At 33.0% G+C, this 25,162-nt stretch overlaps 1 protein-coding gene across 1 annotated transcript in view; it reads right to left on the bottom strand.

The window, feature by feature from the left end:
- Positions 1–2,392: 2,392 nt before the first annotated feature.
- LOC129224293 (zinc finger CCCH domain-containing protein 4-like) overlaps positions 2,393–25,162 on the bottom strand; it is a 77,590-nt gene continuing 54,820 nt past the window's right edge. Inside the window, exons 4-11 of the mRNA XM_054858725.1 lie at positions 22,021–22,187; positions 20,863–21,034; positions 20,168–20,282; positions 17,305–17,414; positions 14,481–14,758; positions 12,776–13,050; positions 9,690–10,120; positions 2,393–4,480 (exon numbers count right to left, since the gene is read on the bottom strand). Coding sequence (XP_054714700.1) covers positions 2,393–4,480; positions 9,690–10,120; positions 12,776–13,050; positions 14,481–14,758; positions 17,305–17,414; positions 20,168–20,282; positions 20,863–21,034; positions 22,021–22,187 — 3,636 coding nt within the window. The remainder of the gene's footprint in view (positions 4,481–9,689; positions 10,121–12,775; positions 13,051–14,480; positions 14,759–17,304; positions 17,415–20,167; positions 20,283–20,862; positions 21,035–22,020; positions 22,188–25,162) is intronic.

Here is a 25,162-nt window from a genome sequence, read left to right as displayed (position 1 = left end):
AAATAGAGCGATGAACAAATTGAAAAAATACAAATCTGCAAAAAATTGCAGACCTCTTGTTTCTGGGGTACAAGGAATCAGGGGCGGATATAGACTACCATTTTACGGGGTCCGAGTCATGCTGAAGAATGACCCCTTGCCACCTACGGAAAAACCTATGGTTTTGGGTACGAAGAAAATCTGAAACTAAATAAATGTCAATAAAAAGCACCAAATCGGCCAGCAATAAGGCACGGTACACAAATTAATTTCATAAGCAGTAAAAAGAAGTATTTCAAATATTTACTTTCAAAAATAATTAATTTTTTGAAAAGACTACTGAAATCATTTATATTTTATTCATAAAGTGTTTGAACACAATGCGTATTAGTAATATTGTCAACAGTTGGGGCGTATCATGACCCCACCCCCTATATCCGCCCCTGCACGGAACACCTTAGAATGTAGACACTTCCAACAAAAGAGAAGATCTGTTCCTTTTAACACCTACAACTACACATCAGTTGTTTTTTTTTTTTTTTGGAAATTTGGTGTCTTTTGACAATTATTAATATTTTTATAATCAATGTGTTAAATACTGTATATAGTCACGTATAAGTTGGCACCTTTACTTTTAAGAGAAAAATTGGGGCATAATCGAAAACCCACGTATAATTCGAGCTTCTACTGCCCGGAAACAATCGGGAACATTTTCTGGTGATTTTTAAGCATAAATGATGTAAAAAGAAGGAAAATGAAAGGTAAAGAAGATATTTGTGTTTAAAAAGGTCAAATTTATCTTTTGTACAAAAAGGGTTCATTTCTGCAATTGCAATTTTCGTAAATGGTAAGATTTTGCTGATTCAATTTTTATTACTTGTTGCTTTTATTTTGAATTAATGTCAATAAAATTGTGCTTTACAGCCATATTACATAATTTAAATAAAAAAAGAGCATTAACTGTCTGGAAAACTTGCGAATACAGCTATTCTTGCACTTTTTCTGTCGTCCGCCTTTTACTGTAGTTATTTAACTTTATTTCACAGTCAGACCATGTAAAATTATAGCAGAATATGTAAGTATTTACTTCTTTAACGTCTGTTTAATGGAATGGGACTAAAATTGGAAAAATGTTCATGTTTTCAAATGTTTTTTTCTGGGGGAATTTTGCCACGCATATTCCTAGACCCCTTAACTTTATACCTCATTTTTCATAGTAAATTTCTTGACTTATATGCCAGTGTATGGTTTGTAGTCAGAAGTCAACATGAAAATATTTTTTAAAACAATCAGAGGATATAAATATTTTAAAGTAAATTGCTAAGGATATATATGTAGTTTCCATTCACACTTCCTAATTAATCGTTTTAAAACTTTGATTTTTCAGGATTATGGGTGAATTTAACTACAAATGTTTGATCATTTTATTTTTAAAAGAAATTACAGGTGTTTGTAATTTTGAATTTTGTACCTTTTTTAAAAATTATTTCCTAAAAATTATTTGTTCTTATAGAATTCAAAAAAAGATCTTTTAAAAACATTTCTTCAGGTTTAATCATTTTGAGTAGCACGACCTAAAAAAGTTGCACTATCATATGCGTAGAGAAGTTAAAATATTGACTGCATTTTGCGAGACAATTCGATAGTAGGAGAACTTGGCTGTGAAGGTCAACCAAAATTACTGCACATACTACAAATTTTCAGATCAGTAACATATGGATATTTGGTTTCTGGGGAAGTAATAAAGAATCAAAGCGAGCTGAAAAGTACAGATGTATTTAAATTTATGTTCCTTAAAAACACAAGTGTTTTAATGTTCCAATTCGTCATCTTCCCATTTTAGTTATTCAGTTTTATTGTATCAGTGCAGAAGGCTTTTTTTTTTGACAACATGATGTAATTTAATAGGACTGGTATCTGAGACTCAAAAGTTAAAAACAGCATGGGCAGTCAACATGTTAAAAAATAATTATTATATGCAGGCATGCAAAAACACTGAACATTAAACATTAATTTTGAGACTGATGAGAAAAGCAAAAATAAAACAATTTTTAGACACCTGAGGCATTGACATATGCATTGTAAAAAACTTAACTGAAAAACAAAGAGATATTGGCAAATGAATGCCTTCGGTTTTATGTCAACTTTTTTTCTCAACAACTAGGACTCAATAAATTATCTTTCAATTTAAACAAAACAAATACTTCGTAAGTAATGAGAACATTCAAACACAACATTTCAAAATTGAAATATATTCATCCATCTTTAACAAAAAACAAGTATTTATGTTACATAGATAAATACATAAGTAAATAAAATTATCCGCACATTTACAATTATAAAAATCTTTTTAAGTTGAGGAATTTATGTACATGGTTAGTGAATGGACTTCACAGCCCAAATGAAAACTGCATCAGCAAAATGGCGAAGCCGTTGGATCAATAGTCTTGAACCTGTCTTTTAAGTTTACATCACTGCTGTTATCACAATCCAAGCTTGAATTATCACTCAGGAGGAAATCGGAAATAGGGGGTGTGTCAGTCCTTTCCTGCATCGACTGAGTAGTCCTGGAAGATTCTCCCAGATCAACAACAGATTTAGCTGTCCTTTTCGGTCGTTGGTTGTAACTGTTATAACTCAGATTCTGACTCGCATCAGAATTGTCACAAGAGTTTAGTGGGGATGCATAATCCATGCTGCTCTTTCTGTTGCGGTGGACAGTCTTTTTCTTCTCCTCGCTTTTTTCGGAGAGTCTACGTTTCTTAGGTATGCTCCTGCTTTTAGGTTTTGTTTCCTCCTCAAGAGAAGGAGTGGGGGGGTCTTTCGCTGATTCGTCGGAAGCTTTGGATTCCTTGTCAGGACAGGCATCGGAAGCCTCTGGTGGTGGAGACTTCCTCTGGGAATTTTTATCGGAAGTCACCCTTGAGCGTCTCGGATCTAAAGGGGAGTGCAATTTGGCCATGCGAGGATCTGCAATGGCCTTGGGGAGGTGGCTGGCTGGTGTCGGTTTACATTTCTTTATCACTAAAGGAGGGACAGTTTTAGGATTTTGGCCTTCACCTTCTTCCAATTTCAGCACGGCTACGAAAGTTGGGACTTCACTTTCCACTACCTTCTTTCCAATTTGAAGGTGCGGAGGGTCGGAGGATGGTTGGTCTGCAGCTTCCTTCTTGACGGAAACTGTCCAATTTTTCTCTAACACTGGTGGTGCCCAACTCTTTTCCAAGACAGGAGGAAGACCACTAAAACGATCACTGTCCCACTTTGCTTCTGCTGTGGGCTCCATTTCTAATACAGGTGCTGTCTTTTGCTCTTGGGATGGAAGACTGGGAGGTCCTTCCACAATGGTGAGCCTGGGTGGAGTGTCCGATCCAGAATTGCTTCTGGACCCAGAATTGCTTCTAGAATCCCTCCTCTTCATGCGAGGGTCCATGGAAAATCTCTTTGGCTGTTGGATTTTCTCGGGTTCGTGTTCACTCTTTGCTGCGAGGGGTTCGCTTTTTGCCAGCAGGGGTTCGCTCTTTACCAGCAGGGGTTCGCCCTTTGGCGCCAGGGGTTCACTCTTTGGTGCCAGGGGTTCACTCTTTGGTGCCAGGGGTTCGCTCTTTGGCGCCAGGGGTTCGCTCTTTGGCGCCAGGGGTTCGCTCTTTACTGGCAGGGGTTCCTTTTTGGGGCTGGGTTCAAAAATGTTTATGGTTTCAGGATTTTCATACTTGAGCAACAATTGTGGAATAGGAGGAACATCTTTTAGCACCGCTGGTTTGGAATCATCTGCTTCCTTGCCATTTTCGAGGGGAATTTCTTTGGGTGCCTCAAGATTCAAATGTTTTCGAAGACGAGGATCTTTTAGGAGGTTGGGATTTGACTGAGTCGCATGAATGTACGGTGTGTAGTTTGGAGGTTTTGTGTGCACCCAGTGGAGACGATAAGGTACTTCTTTAGTGGAATCACTTCCCACGGGAGGAATTTTAGGGAATAAAGTGTTGATATCTTTAATTTGGTGAACATGCCCTATAGGATGACTGTTTTGCTCACCACTTGTGCCTTTGGGAAGATTCAGTGTACTGCATGTAGGAACTGCCAAAGTTGCACTTGGCAAAGCCATGTTTGTCTTACTTGTAGTGATTGGTAACGTTATATTTGGCAGCATAGTCGGGCTTGCTTTGCTTGCCATGTTTGGCAAGACAGCATTAGCCAGAGTGCGAGGGTCACGACTTTTGAGTCGAGGATCTTTGGGTGCCATAGTCTCGACTTTAGGCATTGCTGGAGGTTGAGGATTTGGAAGAAGAGCCCTTCTTTTGGGTTCTAAGGAAAGGGCAGGAGGTGGTGCTGTGCCTCCGGATGGGACACCTCCAGATAGAATATTCTCCCAGAAAGATCCTGACGGAGTATTAGCAGCCTTGCTTTTGTCTTGAGTATTTTGCTGAATTTTGTTCAGCATTTCCATCAAGTTTGCTGCTGGATTGCTGCTGGTTAAGTCTGGTTTCTTCTCAGGAGGAGGCTGTTGGAGAAAATTAATCAAAATTAATTAAAATTTGAGCATTCAAACACATCAGAAAAATATTGAACTTTTAAATGTGTCACTACGTGGTAAACAGTGGCTAACATTTTCAACTCCATTTTTATGTAGTCACTCAATTAAAAACTAATAAATTAAATATACTAATCTGAAATCATTTTTCAAGAAAACATCAAAACAGTTTTTCAGTAAAGTATTTTAAAATTAAGCTAAACTTTTAACTACAAAAATCAGAAGCTTTTTTTCAATAATACTTTTAAAAAGAATCATACTTTTGAAAACATTTGCTTATTTTATCAATATTCGTTGAGGATTCAATGTTCATATGCATGAAAATTTTCAAAAAACTGACAAGTTAGCTTAAGATAAAGTTGAACATAGGTTTGTCAATGATTGTTTTTTTCGTTCCTTTTTCCCAAGCTTAGAACTGGCAGTCACAAAAACTAGCATACTATTATTTATCTAAATCAGGGTTGGGTTTTAGACTGCCTAAAACTGGTTTAGGACAGAACAGGTGGTTTTTATCGTCCAAAAGTGTCCGAAACTGTCTTAAACTGTCCAAAACTATGCTAAAGCTAAAGGGGTGTAATCGAATCAATTCCTATTTAATGCAATATTCATGATGCTTAAATACAGATATTAATGAGGTTTAATTAATGATAATATTTTTCTACAAAATGTTCATTTAAAAAATGTCTTTTAAAAAGTAATTCTATTACATAAAAACATTCTTACGTAACTGTTGGTAGAGTTATGAAAGGAAATTCACAACACTACCATGGCAATTCATTTCAGTTCCATTTATAACTCAAAGGAATGTTATCAAATGTGCAATGTTAAGGTGCAAAAAAAAAAAAAAAAAAAAAAAAAAAAAAACACCCCTAATTTTTTTTAATGATTTGTTCAAATACATTTCATATGATGTTTTAACAAAAATTATTTTTTAAATCATAGATTAAAGAACAGGAAATTGATGATCAAACACTTATATTTTTTTTAACTTATATTTTATTCTTTTTTCAGTTCATCTTATATCTTTAAACGAGCAATTCTTGTGGGTATATATATATATTTCTTATCTCGAAAACGGCTCTAACGATTTGGATGAAATTTTGGATTTAATTGTAGTTTTGCATTCTAAGTTCATCTACATCAGTGTTTTTTCTGCAAAAATGCGATTTTTTTTATAAAAAACAGTTTTTTAATATAAAGTCAAATTGAGTTAAGCCTTGAAGTAAACTGTGAGTTGACGCATCAGGCAGACGATTTGTAACCATAACAATGAAAATTTGTCTCTTCTCGCTTTAAAATTTTATACTTGCTCAGGGTTGCCAGGCTTGGCTGATATTGGCCACTTTGGCTAATTTCAAACACACTTGGCTGAAAACAAATTCAAAAGCATTATGTAAGTCGATGTAAGGCTTTTTTTCTTTTTTAAGTGAAACTATTGCTTGACCATCCTATTTTATTTTATTTTTACACTTCAAATAGTTTAACATGTTTTTTAAATTTTGCATCTAAATTTTATTTCGAAGAAGTGTATGTCTTGAGATTGTTTATGTTTTGTTAAGACAGTTGTTATCATTTGTTGGAATGGTTTGTGGATCATCAGTGTTGATGGATATCATGCTGTATGTAGCATTTTCTGGCGTAAAAACTAAAAGTACTTATTCAAAAAGAAAATCTCGATTGGGATAAAATCGTGAAACGCATCATAGTATGAAAGGAAGTATTCGGTTAAAAACCGATTTCACCATAGCAAAACTAAGGTCAAAATATTTTAATTACTGACAAGAAAATTGTATAGTGGAAACAAACGTAACAGATAGTTTAAAGCAAAATGTTGATTTAATTACATTCAGAATCTTCTTTGTTTGGTACTTTAGTGTTATAAGAAGGTCGAGTACATAATATTTCGTTAACGTGAAGCTTTTCAAGTATAATTGGAAAAGTATTGAACCTTAAAAAAACACAATTTGACAAAAAATAATTCTTTTAAAGCCGAGCGAGGCTCGGTCGTCCAGGTACTATATTTAATATAATACATTCTGTAACTACAAAAAATTGTCATTTATTGCATTTAAGTCAATTATTGCACTATATTTTGAACACTTTCTTTTTCACACATGCATAAATGTTGAAAAATTTGGTTTATGGTAAAAAAAAAAGCTCATGGGTACAATTTGAAATTTTTATTGAAGAATTTAATTTCTACGTAACTAGATTAAAATCCGCTATATATTTACACTTGAATGTTCACATTGAATAAATATATTAAATAGTCAGAAAAAAAATAATTTTGACACATTTCGTTCTGTTTTTGATATTTTCTCACAAAATATTGTTTCTCAAATAATAGTTTTGGATACTTTCAGACAGTTTCCAACACAAAGGTTTTGAACAGGAGGGCAAAAACCTTGCCTACCTGCTCTCATTTGCACACGTGCATAAACATGGGGAAATTTGGTTACCATTATCAAAAATAAATAAATAAAATTGAACTCATGCATACAAGGGTTTTGGACAGGACGGTAAAAACCAGGGTTTTTACCATGGAGTCCAAAACCTTGCCAACCCTGATCTAAATATACAGCGTGTTCCGTTTTAACCTGCAAGACATTTATTTTCGCAACCTATAGTCCTAGCTGTATACTTCCAATTGCAAAAATGTTCAAAATCAGATGCAGAGTTAAGGTATTCAAAATTTGAAGTAAAAATAAAAAGCAAACAAAAAATGCAAATTTTAACTTTTTATACAGGCCACAGGTCCCCTAACTTATGTTCAAGGAAATAATCTCCATTGAAGAACGATTCCAACACAAAAAATTTGAAATTAGTATGACCAATATTCATCGAGATATGAAACACAGCGTTTTGTGACTTGCGCCACTTTTCACTCGCAGTCATTGTCACCTTTTGGGGGAAATTATAGCAGTTAACAAGCGTTAAAAAATATATTTGTGCATAGAGTGTGGTTTTCAAATTGTTCGAGGTATTGTAGTGTGTTTTTGCGTATCACGGAATAATATAGGATAAAACAATAATATAGGAATGCATTTAATGTTGCGAGATATTTGAGACTAAATCTAGTTTCAATCTAGATACCAACTCCCAGAAATAGGAAAAACAGCACCAAAAATCTCATGAAACTTAAACTTTGAAGACTTGTTTTTGAGTTTTCTTACAACTATGCCAGCTAAGTGAATGCAATAAAGATGTTTTCGGTCTTAAAATTATTTTGAAAATTGTTCTTGTACGGTATGTCGATGTCAGTGGTACAGCGTGAGGGGAGAAGAAAATGAACATCTCCTGAGGTCTTGTTTTTAACACACTTTCAATCCTAATAGGGTATATTATTCATACTTAAGGAAAGTAATGAGCAGATGCCCCCACCACTCAGAAAGTAAATTTTGACTGTGCAAGTAATATATAGTAGTTAGTGGGCCTCAATGGTGTTTTCTACAAATTGGTGGGCCGCACAGCTAAAAAGGTTGGGAACCACTGTTCTAGAGGGTTATTTTATTTTCCCTCTTTTGTCAAACAATAGCTTTTCTACAGATTAATTCGTTTTGACACTGGGTACAGGATTTCCTTTTTGTCCTAGACGTATCGTTTTTTTTAATTACGTTGTAATTTCTGCTGGGGAATTTTTTTGAACCTTTTCGTTAGAAAGACTAGATTGTCAATCGGCCGGAGCTCGCATCACTCGCCAATTGGGTGGGTTATTGTGGGTTACTGTAGTGCAGTCGATTGGCCAGTTTAGTGATAAACTATAAATATTGTGGGCTCATTTACATTTGAAAACTACTGTAAATGTGATTTTATACTTTTTTTGTTTGTTTGGTGAAACATTTATTATTCTCAACAAAAAAGCATCCGCTTCACTCGCAAAAGGACTGGGTTCTGGTAGCGTGGTCACTTAGCAATTTAGGTGCTGAGCAATCCATTCTAGGATTATTGTTTTATAGCGACCATAAATGTAATCGAATGTTTTGGCAAATTGTTTTGAATTCCGAAAAAACTTCTGATTTTTTTTTTTACCGAATGAAATATACGACTTTTTCTTCTTTTTTTTCTGACGATGATTTTTGAATGTCCCACGGGATTTTTTTTCTTTGTTAGACAGATGGGTTAGCTAATTAATTGGAGTTCGCTTTGCATGTTTACAACTGGGTTACAGTAGCCTGGGTTCTGGGCAAGTTTGGCAATAAACAATAGAGATGCTTATTCATTTTACATTGGAAAGGAACTATTTGATGTCTTTTTCGTTCATTAGGCAAAAGATTTTAAATTTCAATAGAAACTGCTTCACTCACTAAAGTTTTAAAGCAACTATAAATCTAATTTAATGTTTTGGTGACTAGTTTTGAATTCCAAAGAAAATTTAATATGTTTTTTTGAAAAGGTGTGTACGCTTTTAGAAGAAAAATGATCATTTCACATCGAGGGGGGGGGCATCCATTTTTTTTAATTCAACGGACTTGCTTTAATTTTTAGCATGGGCATCACCGTGCAGGTACTGCTAGTATTTACTGAAAGAAGTATATTGAAAAAAATTAGCACACTTTATTACCAGGACATGCACAGATACAAATTTTGAGGACAGAATTAATTCATTTTCTTGAATAATATTACCTTCAATGAACTAACCATATTTTATATTTATTTCTATACCTCAAAAATGTTTTCTCCAAACACACAGTAATATTTTTTAGGTTAAACATATTTTAATCACAATTTTTCAGCATACAAATATTAAGGTTTTTTAGTTTTGATTCTGAATGCTTTTAAACTTTTTCACTCTGCTAATGTATTAAACTATCAAGTTCAACTATGAAAGAATTTAAAATAGTTATTAAATGTAGATCCTGGGAGTTGGGAGTCGACTGTCTTAAAATTCTAAGAGTCGGTCAGTCCTCCCCCACCCCCAAGTCTGTAACTCTGCCATTATTGTGGGTAGGACTCTGAGTTGGAGTCAAAGGTTCCTAAATTGTGGGAGTCGGAGTCTATCATTTTCCCTCACAGTCCTTAACTCTGCCAGGAACTGCAGAGTAAGAATCAGAGAATGACAGATTTCAGGGTAAAGAAGTCAGAGTTTGAGTCAAAGCTTCCTAAATTTCAGGAATGAGAATAGATCATTTGCCCCCTGACTAAGGAGCCCCAATTTAATGGTGTGTTTTAAAATTCTCACCGCTTGGTGAAGTTTCTTCAGGACATCCGTCAGGGGCCGATCCACATCATCGTCGTCATCATCCTCGCTGCTGTACCACTTGAACTCGGGATCGGCCTTGTCCTCCTCCTTCCCTCCTCCCGCATCCGAGAGGCCCTCTTCCGACTCCGCATTCTTCCGTTGGTGCTGCTGGATACGCATGAAGAGCTCCCGCTGCTTACGTGGAAGATGGCTGGGAACGATGATAGGAGGCGCATCGGGGGGCAGCTCCGGAGTAGCGGTTTTTTCAGCGGGGGCGGGTTCTGTGGTGCTGTCCTCTTCCTCAACCTCATCTCCGGGGGGTTGCCGGCCGGGGGAGAGCGCCGGCAGGTCGTCCACGGAAGACTCCATTTCGCTGAACTGTGTTGTCTCGTCGAACTTTACATCGCTAGTGAAGTCTTGGCTGTCAGGATCTGGAAAATCGAGCACAATGTGTACTGTTAGTCTAAAAATGTACAGCAATTTCAAATTTTGCATGTCAAAGTCGCATGAAATCTTATTTTGCACTAAAAAACTACTCTTAAGACATTCAGGTATAGGGTGATCTGCCAGTAACTGAAAGCTCAAGCACAAAAATGTAACAAACAAGAAAAAATATATATTTCTATAATTTCTAGCACCATATGAAATGCTGTATTATTTATAGCCCTACAAGAGTTTGATTGGAGGTTAGGATGGTACACTTACAAAGCTATCTAGAAAACATAAAAAAAGTTTCTCATTAGTGAGAACTATTTTGAAATGAAATATTTTATCTTTTATTTCTCAAGGCTCTTTTATTGAGATATGCTGATCATCTATGTTTGCTCTACATCATTGATTCCCAACCTGTGGTTCATAAACCCCTAGGGGTGCGAAGTGGCCCAAGGGATTTCACAAAAATAATTCTCTAATGACGGATTTTTTACACGTTCACTTCAGTTTCTCTCTATAGCTGTTTATCGGATAATATTCAAATAAAACTTGATAACATTTTAAAATATTCTGCTTCTGTTTGGATGTTCTCATGTTGGTGCTATAATTTGTGCATTAACTATTCGAGTTATTCGAGCATTATTGATGCAATAGGGATGGAATGGTTTGTAACCAAAAACATCAGTGAAAAAGTATCAATAAGTAAAAGATTTTCCTCAGAGAAATTTCCAAGGCAATACTTGCCACAGAATAAGATAAGTACTGAAAAAATTGTCATGGAATAAAATGACACAGCTTAATTTGAGTTATGTCTGAAAGGGTATTCAAAAATATGTGCAGAAAAATACTCTTGTAGTCAGGAAGAATAAAAAATATTTCTATTAGTGTTGTTACTTTTTTGTGTAATAATTACAGTTAATTGTAAGCTTTTACAAAATTATGCAAAAAAAAACCATTAAAGGCAAAAAAAAATTTCGTTACTTGTTGTAAATTTTTGAGCAACTCAAAACAAAAAAAAAATGTTAATCTTTTTTTTTCTTTTTTACTGTTACCGACTACAAGGGGCTTGTCAATTTCTTTAGGATATTGGAAGAGGTTCACAATGGAAAAAAGGTTGGGGACCACTGCTCTAAGTAAATTTTAAAAACCTCATTTCAGAACTGACCATTTATGTTAGCATTAAAGGATGGTTCATTATTAGTTGTCGAAAATAATACCAATGTCAGTAATTGTCCTAAATGGTCAAGTAAAGAACTTATGTTGTTTCAAAGCTTTTTTCTTAAAATCAAAGAGAGTTCAAAAAAAGAAGACATTTTTGCACTTAAGATACAATATAAAACAACTATTGTTCAGAAAAAAGTTTTTTTACTAGTAATTGACTAGTGTAGTAAATTAATAAATGCTCTAGGTCACTGATCACTAAATAATTGCAGATAATTGCTATATCTCTATAAAATTCTTTTTTTTTTAATAAAATTAATTGTTGTTAATCCTGATAGTTTTACAAACATGCAGAAAAATTTTCAATTTTTTTCCCTGTGAATTTCACTGCAAATTTAAATAGAGTTTGTAGGAACGTCCACTAAATGGTCAATTACGGGTGGATCACCCATTTTTTTGAAAATAAAGTAAATGATGTGAACTGTTTCTAAAGGTAGACCTTAAAATTAAAATTTCTAGTTAAAAGACAGTGGTTGACAGACTCTTTAAGCTTCATAGCCACTGTTTTTCTCTAATAGTCATTTTCTCGAGGACTTTTTTAAAATGAAAACATTAGCATATGAGACCTAAATGCAACATTATAGGTCTGACTATTTATTTTAAAAAATTAGTAATGGAAATTTAAAAATTAATATTGCTTTAACCATCAATAATTTTCATGAAAAAAAAATTGCAGTGTATGTATGATTTTCTAATCATCAGCAATGTGGAATAACATGTGAGAACTTTGATCATTTTCATGTCCCGAACTAAGAGTGATGAAATAGAAAAGGATTAGCTTAAAAAAAAAAAAAAAACAATGATGTAATGCTAATTTGTGCCCGGTACAGTTATTAGAAAGTGCCCAGTTGAGTGATTTATTTTTGCCAAAGTCACACCTTTTTTTTCAATTGAAACCAAATAAGCAAGCTTGTACAATACAGCTAATGTACAATAAATAATAAAAAGTTTAAAAAATTTAAATTTTGCAGTTATTGCCCTTTACCTGCCCATGGCAGTTTAGTCATCAGGTGGTAAGTGGCAAGTGGTTATTTTCAGATTTATTCTACACTAGCGTTACGCGCATGGCTTTGCCTGTAGTACAAGATTAAAAGGTTGTTTGGTTCACTTGTATATTTAAAAATATTGCATGATGAATTTATCACCGATTTGGAATGTTCATTTGCTTGCTATGTTAAGGTTCCACGTTATAATAACTTGGAAATTTACTCGTCCACATTATGATAATTGGATAAAATGTTCTTAAAAAGAAAAAGAACAAAATTGAATTTTCGAAAAATCGCTTTGAGGTGCTCATTTTTTTGCTACAAACTAATTCTGTGCCAAATTTCATGAAAATCGGCCGAATGGTCTAGGCGCTATGCGCGTAACAGACATCCAGAGACACAGACTTTCAGCTCTATTATTAGTAAAGATAGTAAAAGACAGCTTACCCACGAACTCTTTCGCAGGATCTTCTTTACGAGGGGGAAGGCCATGGCCCAGGTTCTTCCAGTTGTCGGGTGGCTCTGGGGCGGGCATCGAGTCCTCTTCGTAGTCCTCCTCGTAGGGGAAATCCTTGCGAGGTGATTGGTCGAAGACAGGGGGTGCGACGGGGAACTGAGGGGGAGGCGACATGTGTGGGTATTCGGGGGGCACGTCTGGCATCCTGTGGGGGCTGCATGCGGGCGGAGAATCCGGAGGATAGTCTTCGGGGTAGTAGGTTACGCTGAAAATAGATTTTAAGCACCATTAGAAAACATAGCAAGCAGTTTCATCTACATGAATAACTCAAACGAACAACACTCTAAAATCCGCCTATGGTTCTATTTATATGGTTATTCAGTTCTTCTGATGTACTTTGCAGTACCAATTTATTTAAATTAGGCACAGTCATTTTGATTTCAAATGTTTAATACAATTAGCTAAGTGCAAGCGGGGCAAAGTGAAATAGTTCATTTTATTTACTTATTCATTCATTCTTTTATTTACTGAATCACTCACCTATTTATTGGATAATAAATTCATTTACATTCCTTTACATATTGATTCACTTACTTAATCATTCAGTCACTTATTTTCTAATTCACTCACTCTTTTATTTACTCAATCATTTCTTCTTTTATCCATTAATTTATTTATTTCCTGATTTATTGTTTTTATTTATTAATATAAGGGGCCATTCCACCGTCACATGTGGGACAAAAATACGTTTAAATTACACATTCATCATAACACAATTCATCATATCTCTTAATATTTTAATGAAACAGGGGTAAGCAATTTTTTTAATCTTTACATTTGATGCTAAGAGACATCTGACACAATTATATTTTTATTAAACAATTTTTTTATTTAAAACAAAATTTATTTACATGCGTCACGTGCGGGACATCCAAAGTCAACCTCTGGTAACTTGCTTTTGAATAAGCTAATATTTTTGCTCTATTAATACAGCAATGACGAAACAAATTGTGGACTTTGAGAGCTATGGTTCAAACGTAAAGGAAACATATCTCATTAGTTTAGAAATAATTATTTAAAACCGTCGAAAAAAAATATGTATATGCCCATTTCATTGAAAATGGTCATTTTGTCCCACACATGACGGTTCCTATATTTCATAAGAAAGAAATAATATTGAAGTAAGTTTTTGCTTAAGAAGTCACACATGCATTTGTGATTTCTTAAGCAACAAAATTTTGTTCATCATCATTTTAAATTATTATTCTTTATGAAACGTATGAAGCATCACGAGTGGGACAAAATTACCGTTTTTTGTGGAATGGCTAATATTTTTGGAATGGCTCTAAATGGCTAATATTTTCGGCTGGAATGTTTATTTATTCATTTGGAAAGATAAAATATTTTCAACAATGAAACAAACTATTTCATTAGGGGAAAAAAATTATTTTCACTTTGCTCCATGTGTTTTTAAAGCAAAAATTCACCACTTTCTTTTTGAAGGTAAAAATTAACTGCCAAAAATGAAACTTTTCAATGCAAGTTTTGTTACAAAATACATTGTTCTTCCTTTATACGCAGCACTTTTCAAAACAAATTTCTAATTTGTTCGTTTAGAAAAACTCGGGTTATCTCGACTATTTCACTTTGTCCTATGTTTCGGGATGCGGGCTCAGACACAACGGACCCACTCACCTGTCGTCGCCCTGTGAGTGGGGGGAGTCGGGCGGGGGGCTGTCCGCCCCCGAGATCCGGATTTCGAATCCTGGGTGGTGCTGCCGCTGTGCCCTCATCTCCTGCTGCCACCTGCGGGTCTCTTCCGCCTCCCGGATGTGCCTGGGCGGCGACCCCAGCAGGCAGGGTCGCTTCGCAGGCGGCGGGGGCCGGGGCTCGGGACTGCGACTCTTGCGACGCTTGCTGCGGTGTCCATCGGACATGAATTCGTCCAGGTCGCCGTGGTGGATCTTCAAGTACTGGAAAACAAAAAGTTCATTGACACCGGTTCAACAGTCGGCTTGATTGCAAAGATCAAACTTTGAAATAATTGAGCGTAATGGGGTCGTTTCCAAAATTTTAAAAGTATTTTTTTCTGAAAGAGCATGCTTAAAAACATAGGATCTGATCATTTTTTAAATAATTTATTTAAGTTTAATATTTTTTAAAAAATACTTAAATCCGTGCTCTTTTATCGTTAAACGCTTCTGTCCATGGCATCACAAATGATGAAATGCCATTCAGTGTTGCCATTCACGGTCCAAAATATTTAATTTGTATCTTTACTCACAAAGCATTGGGAACGATATGGTTGGTAGCAAACGTAGCGCGCAATTTTAATTCGCAGCTTGATTATCATAACGTGGAAAAGTAGTAGAAAGATGCGCCAAATTGCATCATTTGTGACGTCATAAAGATGCCTAGTTTGAAAAATCGGACATTTCAAAAATTTAATTTAAAAAAAAAACTGTTGGGAAAATAAAAGTATTTTCTGGGTCCATGTAATTTTTTTGTTCCTCATTCTAAGTCACATTGTGATAATTTTACAGGAGAGAGGGAAAACTTTTTTTCCGGCACATGCAAAGAATGAGACGCACGTTTTTGTAATCCTGGTAAAAAACACAAATGCACTAACAAACAGAAATTCGCCATTTTTGGGCGTACAACATTCTGGCTCTGAAGTACAGATTTATACATAGTAGCATTCCACTTTTTTGGAATCCTGAAATCCAGAAGATGTAAAACCTTTAACTTTCTATTTTTTTGTTTTTACTCTCTTTTTTAAATTTTAAATGCTCAAAATTATCTACCTTCGGCTACTACATGTTGAAAACAATGTTCTTACATTTTATTCTTAGGTTTTTTGAAAGCTGTGTTAGGCTTAATTTAATCACCTTGCAGTAACTGTGCAGAAATCTATTAGCATTCACTTTCAGTTTACGTGACATTTCTAATTACTTTCTCATTAGTATTCAACACAATGCATATTGAGCAAATGTACAAAGATCTTGTTAGTACACATTTTTTTAAATTGCATCCTTTTTTTTTTATTATTTATTTATTCTTTTTAAGCAGTCAAAAGTATCTAAAGTATACTACTGGTGAATTATACTACAGAAAATACCAAAAAAAACTGGATTTGCTAAAATCTTTTTTTTTTCCAAATCTAGAACCCTGATCCCCTTATTTATAAGTAGAAAACTATAATTTTTGCTATTTTTTGAGTCAGGATTTAAAATTTGGAAATTTGGGAAATCCAGAAAGGTTGCAGTTTTGAGTATTTTGGAATTGGTTTATGCTGTATACAAATACTGAAAAAAAAAAAAAAAAAAACTAGCAACCAGCTCTGGGACCAATTAAGCTGGTCCTCGTTCAGTATGAATCCACAATACAAAAGAAAAGTGTATCCAAATGTGAGTAACACATTTTTAAACACATTATGCAAAATATTTACAAAACTATTGCAGTAGATTTTAAAGAATATAAATAAACAATATTTTCAAGCAAAATGAGCCACAGTCTTCCTAGTTACAGTGAAACCTGTGTATAACAATAACCTGTCACAACATTTTTTTTTTTTTTTTGGCCCCAGCAAAATGTCAGCATTCTATTACGATATTTTTTTTAGGCCCCAACCGTATCGTTGTAGACAGGTTTTACTGTATTTTTAAATAAATTTTTCTTTTAGCTCGAGCAGTCCATTTTCTTTCCCTGCTATTGTTGTTCTTTCCCTCCAGTTTATTTAAACATGAATAAAATTATTTCAGTTCTTTCAGATGAAATTAAGTATTTAAAGTTTTAATAGCTATCATAATTTTGTTTGCTTTTTACAAGTTAACAATCATTTGATAATCAGCATTTTCCGAAAATTGAATAAAAATTGTTAAGAATAAAGAAAAAAAATCATTTATGCAACTTTTGTAAAAGCCAAAAAAAAAGGGGGGGGGGGGATTTAACCTAAAATCAATTTGATAAAAAAAAAAAGAAAAAGAATAAAGAAATGTGCAGTCAGTTATTTAGGACATTCTTAATGTTAGTTTTGTTTATTTTGTTTATAGAACTCTAAATCAAAAGATTCAATCAGCAACAGGCTCTAGGCATATTATTTATTTAATTAGCATTTTTGTGAAAGAAAAAAAACAATTAATCATCATATGTAAGGAAAGTCTTGCACCATTGCAAATAAAAGTGGCCTTTTAATTAAATAAGTACTTTTATGTGCATATGGCCATTGCACATAAAAGTGCAATTGCCAAATCAGTCATATCAGCGAAAGTAATTTTTAGTGATTGAATAAATGGCAGTCAATTGATAGAATAAACATTACATCAATGTAATAGATGCTCCATAATTGGCACTGGTGGCTATACAAATGTTGAGACATTGTCAGTGGCATAAAAAGAAAAAATTAAATTTAGAAAACAAAAATTTAATTTCAAAAGTTTTTTGCATGTCCTGTTTAGATTAGCAGGATTCTCATATATACAAATATAAACGCAAAAGAAATGAGGTTATAACAACTTACATCAGCCAGGATTCTTTTCATTTCATCACTAAGAGGTGCATGAGAAAACCTGCAATCATCCTTGGCGTAACACTCTGATCCGGTGTGGTAGAATTTACATGGAAATTCACGTTTACAAGTCAAGGGGCATAACAAATTATTTTATTATATGTACATTCAAACAAAAGCTACATGTACTAAAAATACTACAAGATTGATGATGTAAGTAGATCAACAAGGGCACACAATGTCAACAGTGTAATCATGAAGATTTGCTCAATAACATTAATCAGGGTGGCGACAGGAACTGTGAAAAAAAGTTCCCTGACTTTTCCCTGATTTCCCTGATTAAGTTCACCAAATTTCCCTGATTTACATTACCAATAATAATGGTTTCCTTTCTTTGCTCTACTTGAAATCCATTGTATGTTTGTATAAAATGCAGTATTTTAAACGTTTTAAGTTGTGTAAAGTTGGAGAACTAAAGATATATTTTTAAAAGATGCTACTTTTTTTAATAAAATGGTTTAAAAAAAATATCAAGTCAAATTTTTTGGAAAAAAAACCTACAAAACAGGTTATTAAATTTTTCTACATGAAAAGATTATAGAAAATTTAAAAAAAAAAAACTCTACTTCCAGAAACCACTTAGCATAAGAATTTTAAGAAACTATTAAAATCACTTTTAAAAACATATATGTGTATTTATGATAGAACTAAAAAGTAATTGAAATTACTTTTTAAACTAAATTTTCAAACAGTATAATAATTGTTGCAAGAATAACAAGTAATAGTGAAAGAATAGAAGTAAAGTAGTTATTCTTATAAAACTAATTGACATCTTTACGCAAAACAAATGAAACCATTTGACAGCCATTCATAGGGAGCTTTTCTCTAATCAAGAACATAGGTTTTAATGAATGAATATTTACTTAATATACAAAGTACACAAGTTAACTCTATTTCAAATGATTTCAGTATGTAACGAAAAAAAAAACTTAGATTGCTTTTGTAACAAACAACTTTGAAATGCAAGAAAAAAAAAACAGAAAAAAATATAATTAGTTTATTTCAAAATATATAAAAGAAGAATGCAACTTGATTATAAAATAAAAGAATCATTTAAGTCTGAAGAAAAGAAAAACGTTTATACTCTGCGGCGACAACAAATAGTATAACGGCAAAAAACAAAGTTTTTTTTTTGGGTTGAAATTCAATTTTAGCAATTGAATTAAAAACACGAAGAAGTAATAACTTTTAAGCTTTTATCAGTATTAATTCAAAAACCAAAGATTTCTTCTTAAAATCGCGATTACAGTACGCTAATTACTTCAGGACAATAGAATAAAGGCAAAGGAGCTAATGCATTAATGAAGGCTTCCTCTTTGCCTGTATTGTTGTTTATTTTACGTAGCATTGAAAACGTGAAAAGAAATTTCAAGCTAGGTAAAATAAACAACCTAACAGACAAAGAAGCAATCTTAGGAAGTTCATCCTGTGGTTAATAAGTAAGATTCAATACTTTGACGTTGAGGAAAAAAGATGCACAAATATGCGGCAGTGTATAATCGCACCTCATTAATATTACTTTTTTTTTGAACAGATAATTGGCAGAAAATGCGTAGGGAATTAGAGTACTTAATTTTGCAAAGCAAAAAAAAAATTTTTTTTCTTCATAAAATCATTTTTCCCTGATTTTTTGTTATTTTTTCGAAATTCTCTGACATTTCCCTGATTAATAAAGTTCCCTGACTTTTCCCTGATCTCCCTCATTTCCCTGATCTGTCGCCACCCTGTTAATTTATTCTGACTTAACTTATTGGTTATAAACCATTTGCTAAAGTTGTAGTCTAGAAATTATAAGTTGTAGACACTGGCTACCAAAGTCGCAAAAAATGGTAGCCATTTTTTAACTTTTGGTAGCAGTTTTTAAAAAAATATATATACGAGCAAATAGTGAATCACCTGTTTGTTTTAGTATTATTTACAAAAACAATGGATTATGACACTCAAAAAAAAAAAAAAAGCAAAATTTCAATGCAGTATATTTTTTAATATAAAGATATGAGCATACAACAAAAGAAAATATTTCACAATTTTTTTTATGTGTAATACAAATATATTTGGTAATAACTGAATGAAAGTAAATGTTAGAACGGGTAGAGACCTTGATTTATTTATCAGGAAAAATTTCTGCCACCAACAAGATTATTATTTTTTTTTCAGGGAATTAGGAATTTTAAAAGATTGTAAAAAAAAAAAAAAAAAAGAAATGCAATCACATAAATCATTTACTTTTAAAGATGAATAGATGCAAAAACTTCAGGAATATTGTTGATTTTTTCAAAACTTTAAATGAAAATATTCAATTTAAAATAAACGACGAAAAAGTTTTTTCGTACAAAATCAATATAACTCTTAAATAGAAAAAAATTCTCAGTTCTAGAGTTTGAACATCCAACTTGCGTGGGTAAATTGCGCCCTCCCTGGCTTTGAGAAATGAATGTATTTACATGTAAGTGGATAATTACATGAAATTTATATTGAGCATAAACTTTCTATGATCAAAAAAAAAACTCTTAAAATTTTTTAATGATTTTATCAAATTGAAAAAGGGGGGCTAAAGAAAGAAAAAGTACTTGAGAATGTTTAGAAAGAAAACCAATGAAGCAATTGGAGCATTTAAAAAATGTAATGCTTCATGTCTTCTTTTTTTTCCAAATTTAATCACCCAAAAATGTTTTTTAAAATTTTATTCTTTGATCAAAAAAGTAGAAAAATCTTCTTAACTTTGATCTCACTTAAAACTAAATAGTTATTTAACAACAGAAAACTGAAAAAAGATAATGCTGCTTTTTTAACAAAATTATTTTGAAAAGGATATTGTGCATGTATAAGCAATCTTTTCCTTTATTGCAGTGACCATTCAAATAAAACTTGCAGAGCTCTTTCTTTTTGAAGATTGGTGGAGAAGAATGGGAGTAAGTACAATCGGAACCCTGAAAACGACAAAAATGAAAGTCAATAATAACGTACAAATGAGGATCACAATTTTAAACACTGACATAACATAATGTAATGCATTCTGCAAGTTGCTAATGTTTCTAAAGATACAAATCAAGTAGAATAATCAGAAATCGACTTTGGAACTAAATAAGCTGACCCAGGTCTATTTATCCCGTAAAAGAAGATCAAGCGCACTTTTGAAACCACTTACCTCACAATGAGTAAAACTTGCTTCCAGAAAACTGTTACAAATACCTCAAAAAACAATTAAAGAATGTATTTGTTGTCACTTCAGGAAATAACCTCGGATTTTAATGACCAGTTAAATTAATCCCAATGTGCAAAGATTTAGACCGTTAACATGTTCTACTAGAATAAACCAACCTCTATTAATTTCTTTTGGCTTATAGGCCACTATAAATTTAAAAAAAAAAAAAAATGGAATGGTCCAATGAAGTAATTTTTACATACAAAAAAAGCTAAGTATTAAAGAACTAACTTAAGCTTCAACCATAGGTCATAAATAAGCATGGTTTGCCAAAAGCCAGCCTAATAGATAAATTAAGAACTCACTTTGGCACATTTTCCTTCCTTGAAGAACTTGCAAATCTGGCCTCTAGGGGCAGAAGAATCTTTCTTGAACTTGGTGACTCTCATGCCCTTGATATCTTTTCTTTTGATGGTCTTCTTGCCAAGCTTTTTTGATTTCTTCGAGAGCCTCTTTTTACGTAGTTTGTCCTCCCTGCTGCAAAAAGTTAAAGAAGTAAATATTGTAATGTATGTAAAAAAGTATGTAAATATTGTTGCCAACAAACCACAGCAAGGCAATTTGCATAAAATTTTAGCTTAAAAAATTCAATTACAAAGAACTAATTCAGAATTTTTAAAAAAAGTCAGCTGGAGCTCAAAGTAATTTTGTACAAAATTTCAAGGCTGTAGGGGGCTATGAGTTGTTCCAAATGTAGCTCCACCACAGACAGAATTTCACAATTTTTTTTTTTTTTAGTATGTAGAGGAAAAAAAAAAGCATTTATGTCAGAAAAGTGCAGTGGTACCCAAACTCTTTTTACCTGAGGGCCACTGCGGCTATCACTCTTGGTTTTTGAGACCATGCTTCTTCAATTTTCTTGAATAACATTTAATCAATAACGACCTTGACATCCAATAATATAGCATAATTTTCCAATAAAAGTCTTTAAGGGCACAGCCCCCTAAGCTTTGACCCCCCCCCCCCCCCGTTCCCATCACCCACACACTTGTTTGGTGCACCTGCTGCCTATGGGTCAGCTTCACGGGCCACATGCGGTCCACTGGCCGTACGTTGGGCGCCACTGTTTTAATGCAATCCCAAAAATGAAACTTATTGTATAAAAATATGAACATCACACATTTCTAATCAAAATGATGTTAATTACATCTCATTTTGAATACTTTTTGATACACTGACACTCATTTTCAAAAAATAAAAGTGAGGCAAAACATTCTTTTTTTTTTTTTCCAGAAAGTAAGAGGTAAAATTATAAAGAAATTTTCAATTCCATTTTTACAATTTTACACCCTGGAGGAAAAAAAGGAAGTTTTTAAGTATTTTAGTCACCTTCTCTCTAACACTTGTGCAGCCACAAAATAGAACAGTCTGAAAATATCCCAGCTGGGGACATTTTCGGTGCACAATACTTTTAAAAACCTCTAGAGATACACAAAAATAAATTAGTAGAAGAAAATACTGACCTGTGCTTCCTGTCAGGAGAGCTGGGTGGGGTACCTCTGTATGCTGCCAACTCTTTTTTGTAGTCATAGGGTTTCTCGTCGAACTTGGATTTGTACTTGGGAGAGGGAGGGAACCAACCCCCTTCTCCATCTGTTTCACGATCCAGGTACTTTGAAGATGGCTTGGTCTGCAGAACAGAGAGAGAGGGTTAAACAGGGTTCATACACTTTTAGTTAAAAAAAGTTCCCTGACTTTTCCAGGTTGTTTTTTAGAAAATTCCAGGTTACTCGCTTCATTAAAAATTTAAGTTTAAATAGTAATATTTTCAAAATAATTAAAATTGTTTAAAGTAGCAATGCAGAAGAACTGAAACTTCTCCCCTTAGATTAAAAAAAAAAAAAAAAACTTAGATTTTTTTCCTTTGTTTTCTCTGTCAAAATTTTAAGTTTTTTTTAAACATTTTGTTCAAAATTGTTTTAATTTGTTTACTATTTGTTGAAAACAGAGTACTTTCAACTTATTTTAGGGTTTTTTTGATGTCAAGCGTAATATTATAGCGTTTTGCTGTAGTCCTGCAGCAACCTTTTAGCATCCGCTTTTGGTTTACAATACTTTTTATTTTCTTATAAGTAGGTTACACAAAACATATTGAGCAAAATGCAAAGCTAAATTTTAGTATAAATATGGTTAACTTGTTGCATCAATTGGCATACCATGTAATGCATAGTAACAAAAATCAACATCCGCCGATCATAGGCCAATGCCAATAATCTTTTTTTTTTTTCACATATTAAAGGATGTTACATTAAAATTTCAAATTTTCTTTTCCAGAAAGTATTAGTTAATTTTCAAAAATTCACAACTTTTTGCACATTTTAATGTTATTTTCAATGTTACTCATTGATATAAACATCCAATTCTGTTTCTGGAAGTTTAAGTCTATTTCCATTGTGCAAACGATCAAATATGGCGACAAAGTGAAAAATTTAAAATAATATGTAGATTTTTGGATTTGTAGTATAAAAGTAGTAATAAATAATTAATAATCCTTAAAAGGATACAATAAAAGCAAAATAGTCAGTATTTAGCACATAAGAGTCTAAATCAATTAAAACAAAAAAATGTTATAAAGATTAAATTTTGCATTTTTCCAGAAAATAATTACAAATTATCCGGAAAAAAAAGGCACAATTTGTGTTGTTTTCAATAGTTTGCATTGCAATTAACATCCAATGCCGTTTTCGGGGAACTTAGGCACTTAAAAAGTCTTGTGTACTTTCATCTTGGGAATGACCAAATATGGCAGCTATGCCCAAAAATAAGAAATAACTTTTTTAATTTGTCGCATGAAGACAATTAAAAAATAATTAATCTTCATGAAACTACAATTCATTGAAAAGTTTTTATCACATTTGCGTCCGAGGCAGTGAGGATAAGATTAAGTTTTAAGAACAAAATTTTTTCTTTCTCAAGAAAATTATTTTAAATAACAATAGAAAAACAATTTGTAGACCATTTTTTGTTATTTTCATCAGTTTTCAATTAAAGAAAACATCCAATTCTGCATTGTTTTTAGAAACTTAGGCATTTTAGGATCGTATCTACATCTATCTTGTGAATGACCAAAGATGGCGACTGCGTTTCACACGTAGCTGAAATGATTTTCCGATCAAAAAAAAAAAAAAAACTATTTTCCCCGATCGATCTTCCCATCTACAGGTTGTGCTTCCGAAGCAGTAAATTGTCTTCTCTCCTTTTGAGTTTGTACATAATTGCTGTTCACCTGATTTTTTTTCCCTTGGGAACTACTGACCAGGAAACATCACGAGTTCAGTAATCATGAAAAAAGTTATAAATGGTCGCATTCGAAAGAGTATCTTTAGAAAAAAATTTGACCCAAATATTGTGTGCCCTCGTCCTTTTGTTTTTGAGATATGGGGGGTCAAAATCTGTCGAAATCTTACGAAAATTCGCCAAATTTAAAGACTTGGCAAGAAATGGAAAATACCACGTGATTTCATCGCCTGCGTCTAGCAAGACTCTCATTTCCATTTCTGGTCATCTGTAAAGCGCGTAAACGATGTTTCGAATTAACCCTTTACTTGTGTGGGTAAAATTAAAAAGTAACTATGAAGCCTGTGAAATGGAAACTAGAGAGCTTTATCCAGAGGAGCTACAACTTTATGACGAAATTGAACGTAGGATTTAACTTTGTAATCGTGATAATATAGCAATTCAGAATTTAAGTGCATTTCAAGTGTGTTTTACTTAACTAATTTAAGTTTGTACTCTTGTAATGAAATGTGTTGTAAGTAATTAATAACTACGTACGAGAATTAATATGAATAAGTAAAAAAAAAAAACATGCTTATTAAAGCTTATATATTGAAAATAAAATGGATAGTTTTTGATGTTGAAAGAACATGATCATGGATTGTAGTATCCCAGCTCTTATTTTTTCAAAAGTTATTATCATTCATGAAGTTTTATTGTCTGACCACTGCTAGCGAAAATGTTTAATTTAAAATCGAAAAAAAATAATAATTAAAAAAAAGAAAACAACGGATAGTAAATGTCAAAAATTTGCACAGCAAAACTAACGATGTCGGAAATTACTTCATAACAGATTCTTATAAAAAATTTTATAGTCGACGTTCATTACAACAACCCCTGTAGTTCGAAAAAGTCTGTCACTGCAACTGAAAGTCGTTATAACGTAAATGCACATCATATTGCATGTTATTTAGTCATTTTTAAAAATACTGAAGTCACTTTTACCAATTATGTTTCACGTTAAAAGGGAATTCAAATACGAGCAAAATAAAAATTAATACAGTTTTTTTTTATTTGACTTGTTAGAGGGTTTACACATAACTTGAAAACGATACACATAACGAAAAACACACTGGAAATAACTGACAGAAACCGTTTTTTTTTTAAATTTGAGAACATGGTTTGAAATCTTTAAAAATGTCGTTTTCTTCGTATTTAGATACTGTTGAAGACTTCAGATTTACAACTTTAAAAAAAAAAAAAAAAAAAAAAAAAGACTTTAAAGTGTGTTTACCGTTTCTCTACGGTTATCATATTTTTTTCAAAACAGTTTCATCATCGAAAAAACTCTTTCAGTGGAAATATTTCACCCGCAGAAGCATAAAAGTT

This window comes from Uloborus diversus, chromosome 6 (genome assembly GCF_026930045.1).
Source record: "Uloborus diversus isolate 005 chromosome 6, Udiv.v.3.1, whole genome shotgun sequence".
Classification (NCBI taxonomy): Eukaryota; Metazoa; Arthropoda; class Arachnida; order Araneae; family Uloboridae; genus Uloborus; species Uloborus diversus.
This window is presented reverse-complemented; position numbering and strand designations above follow the sequence as displayed.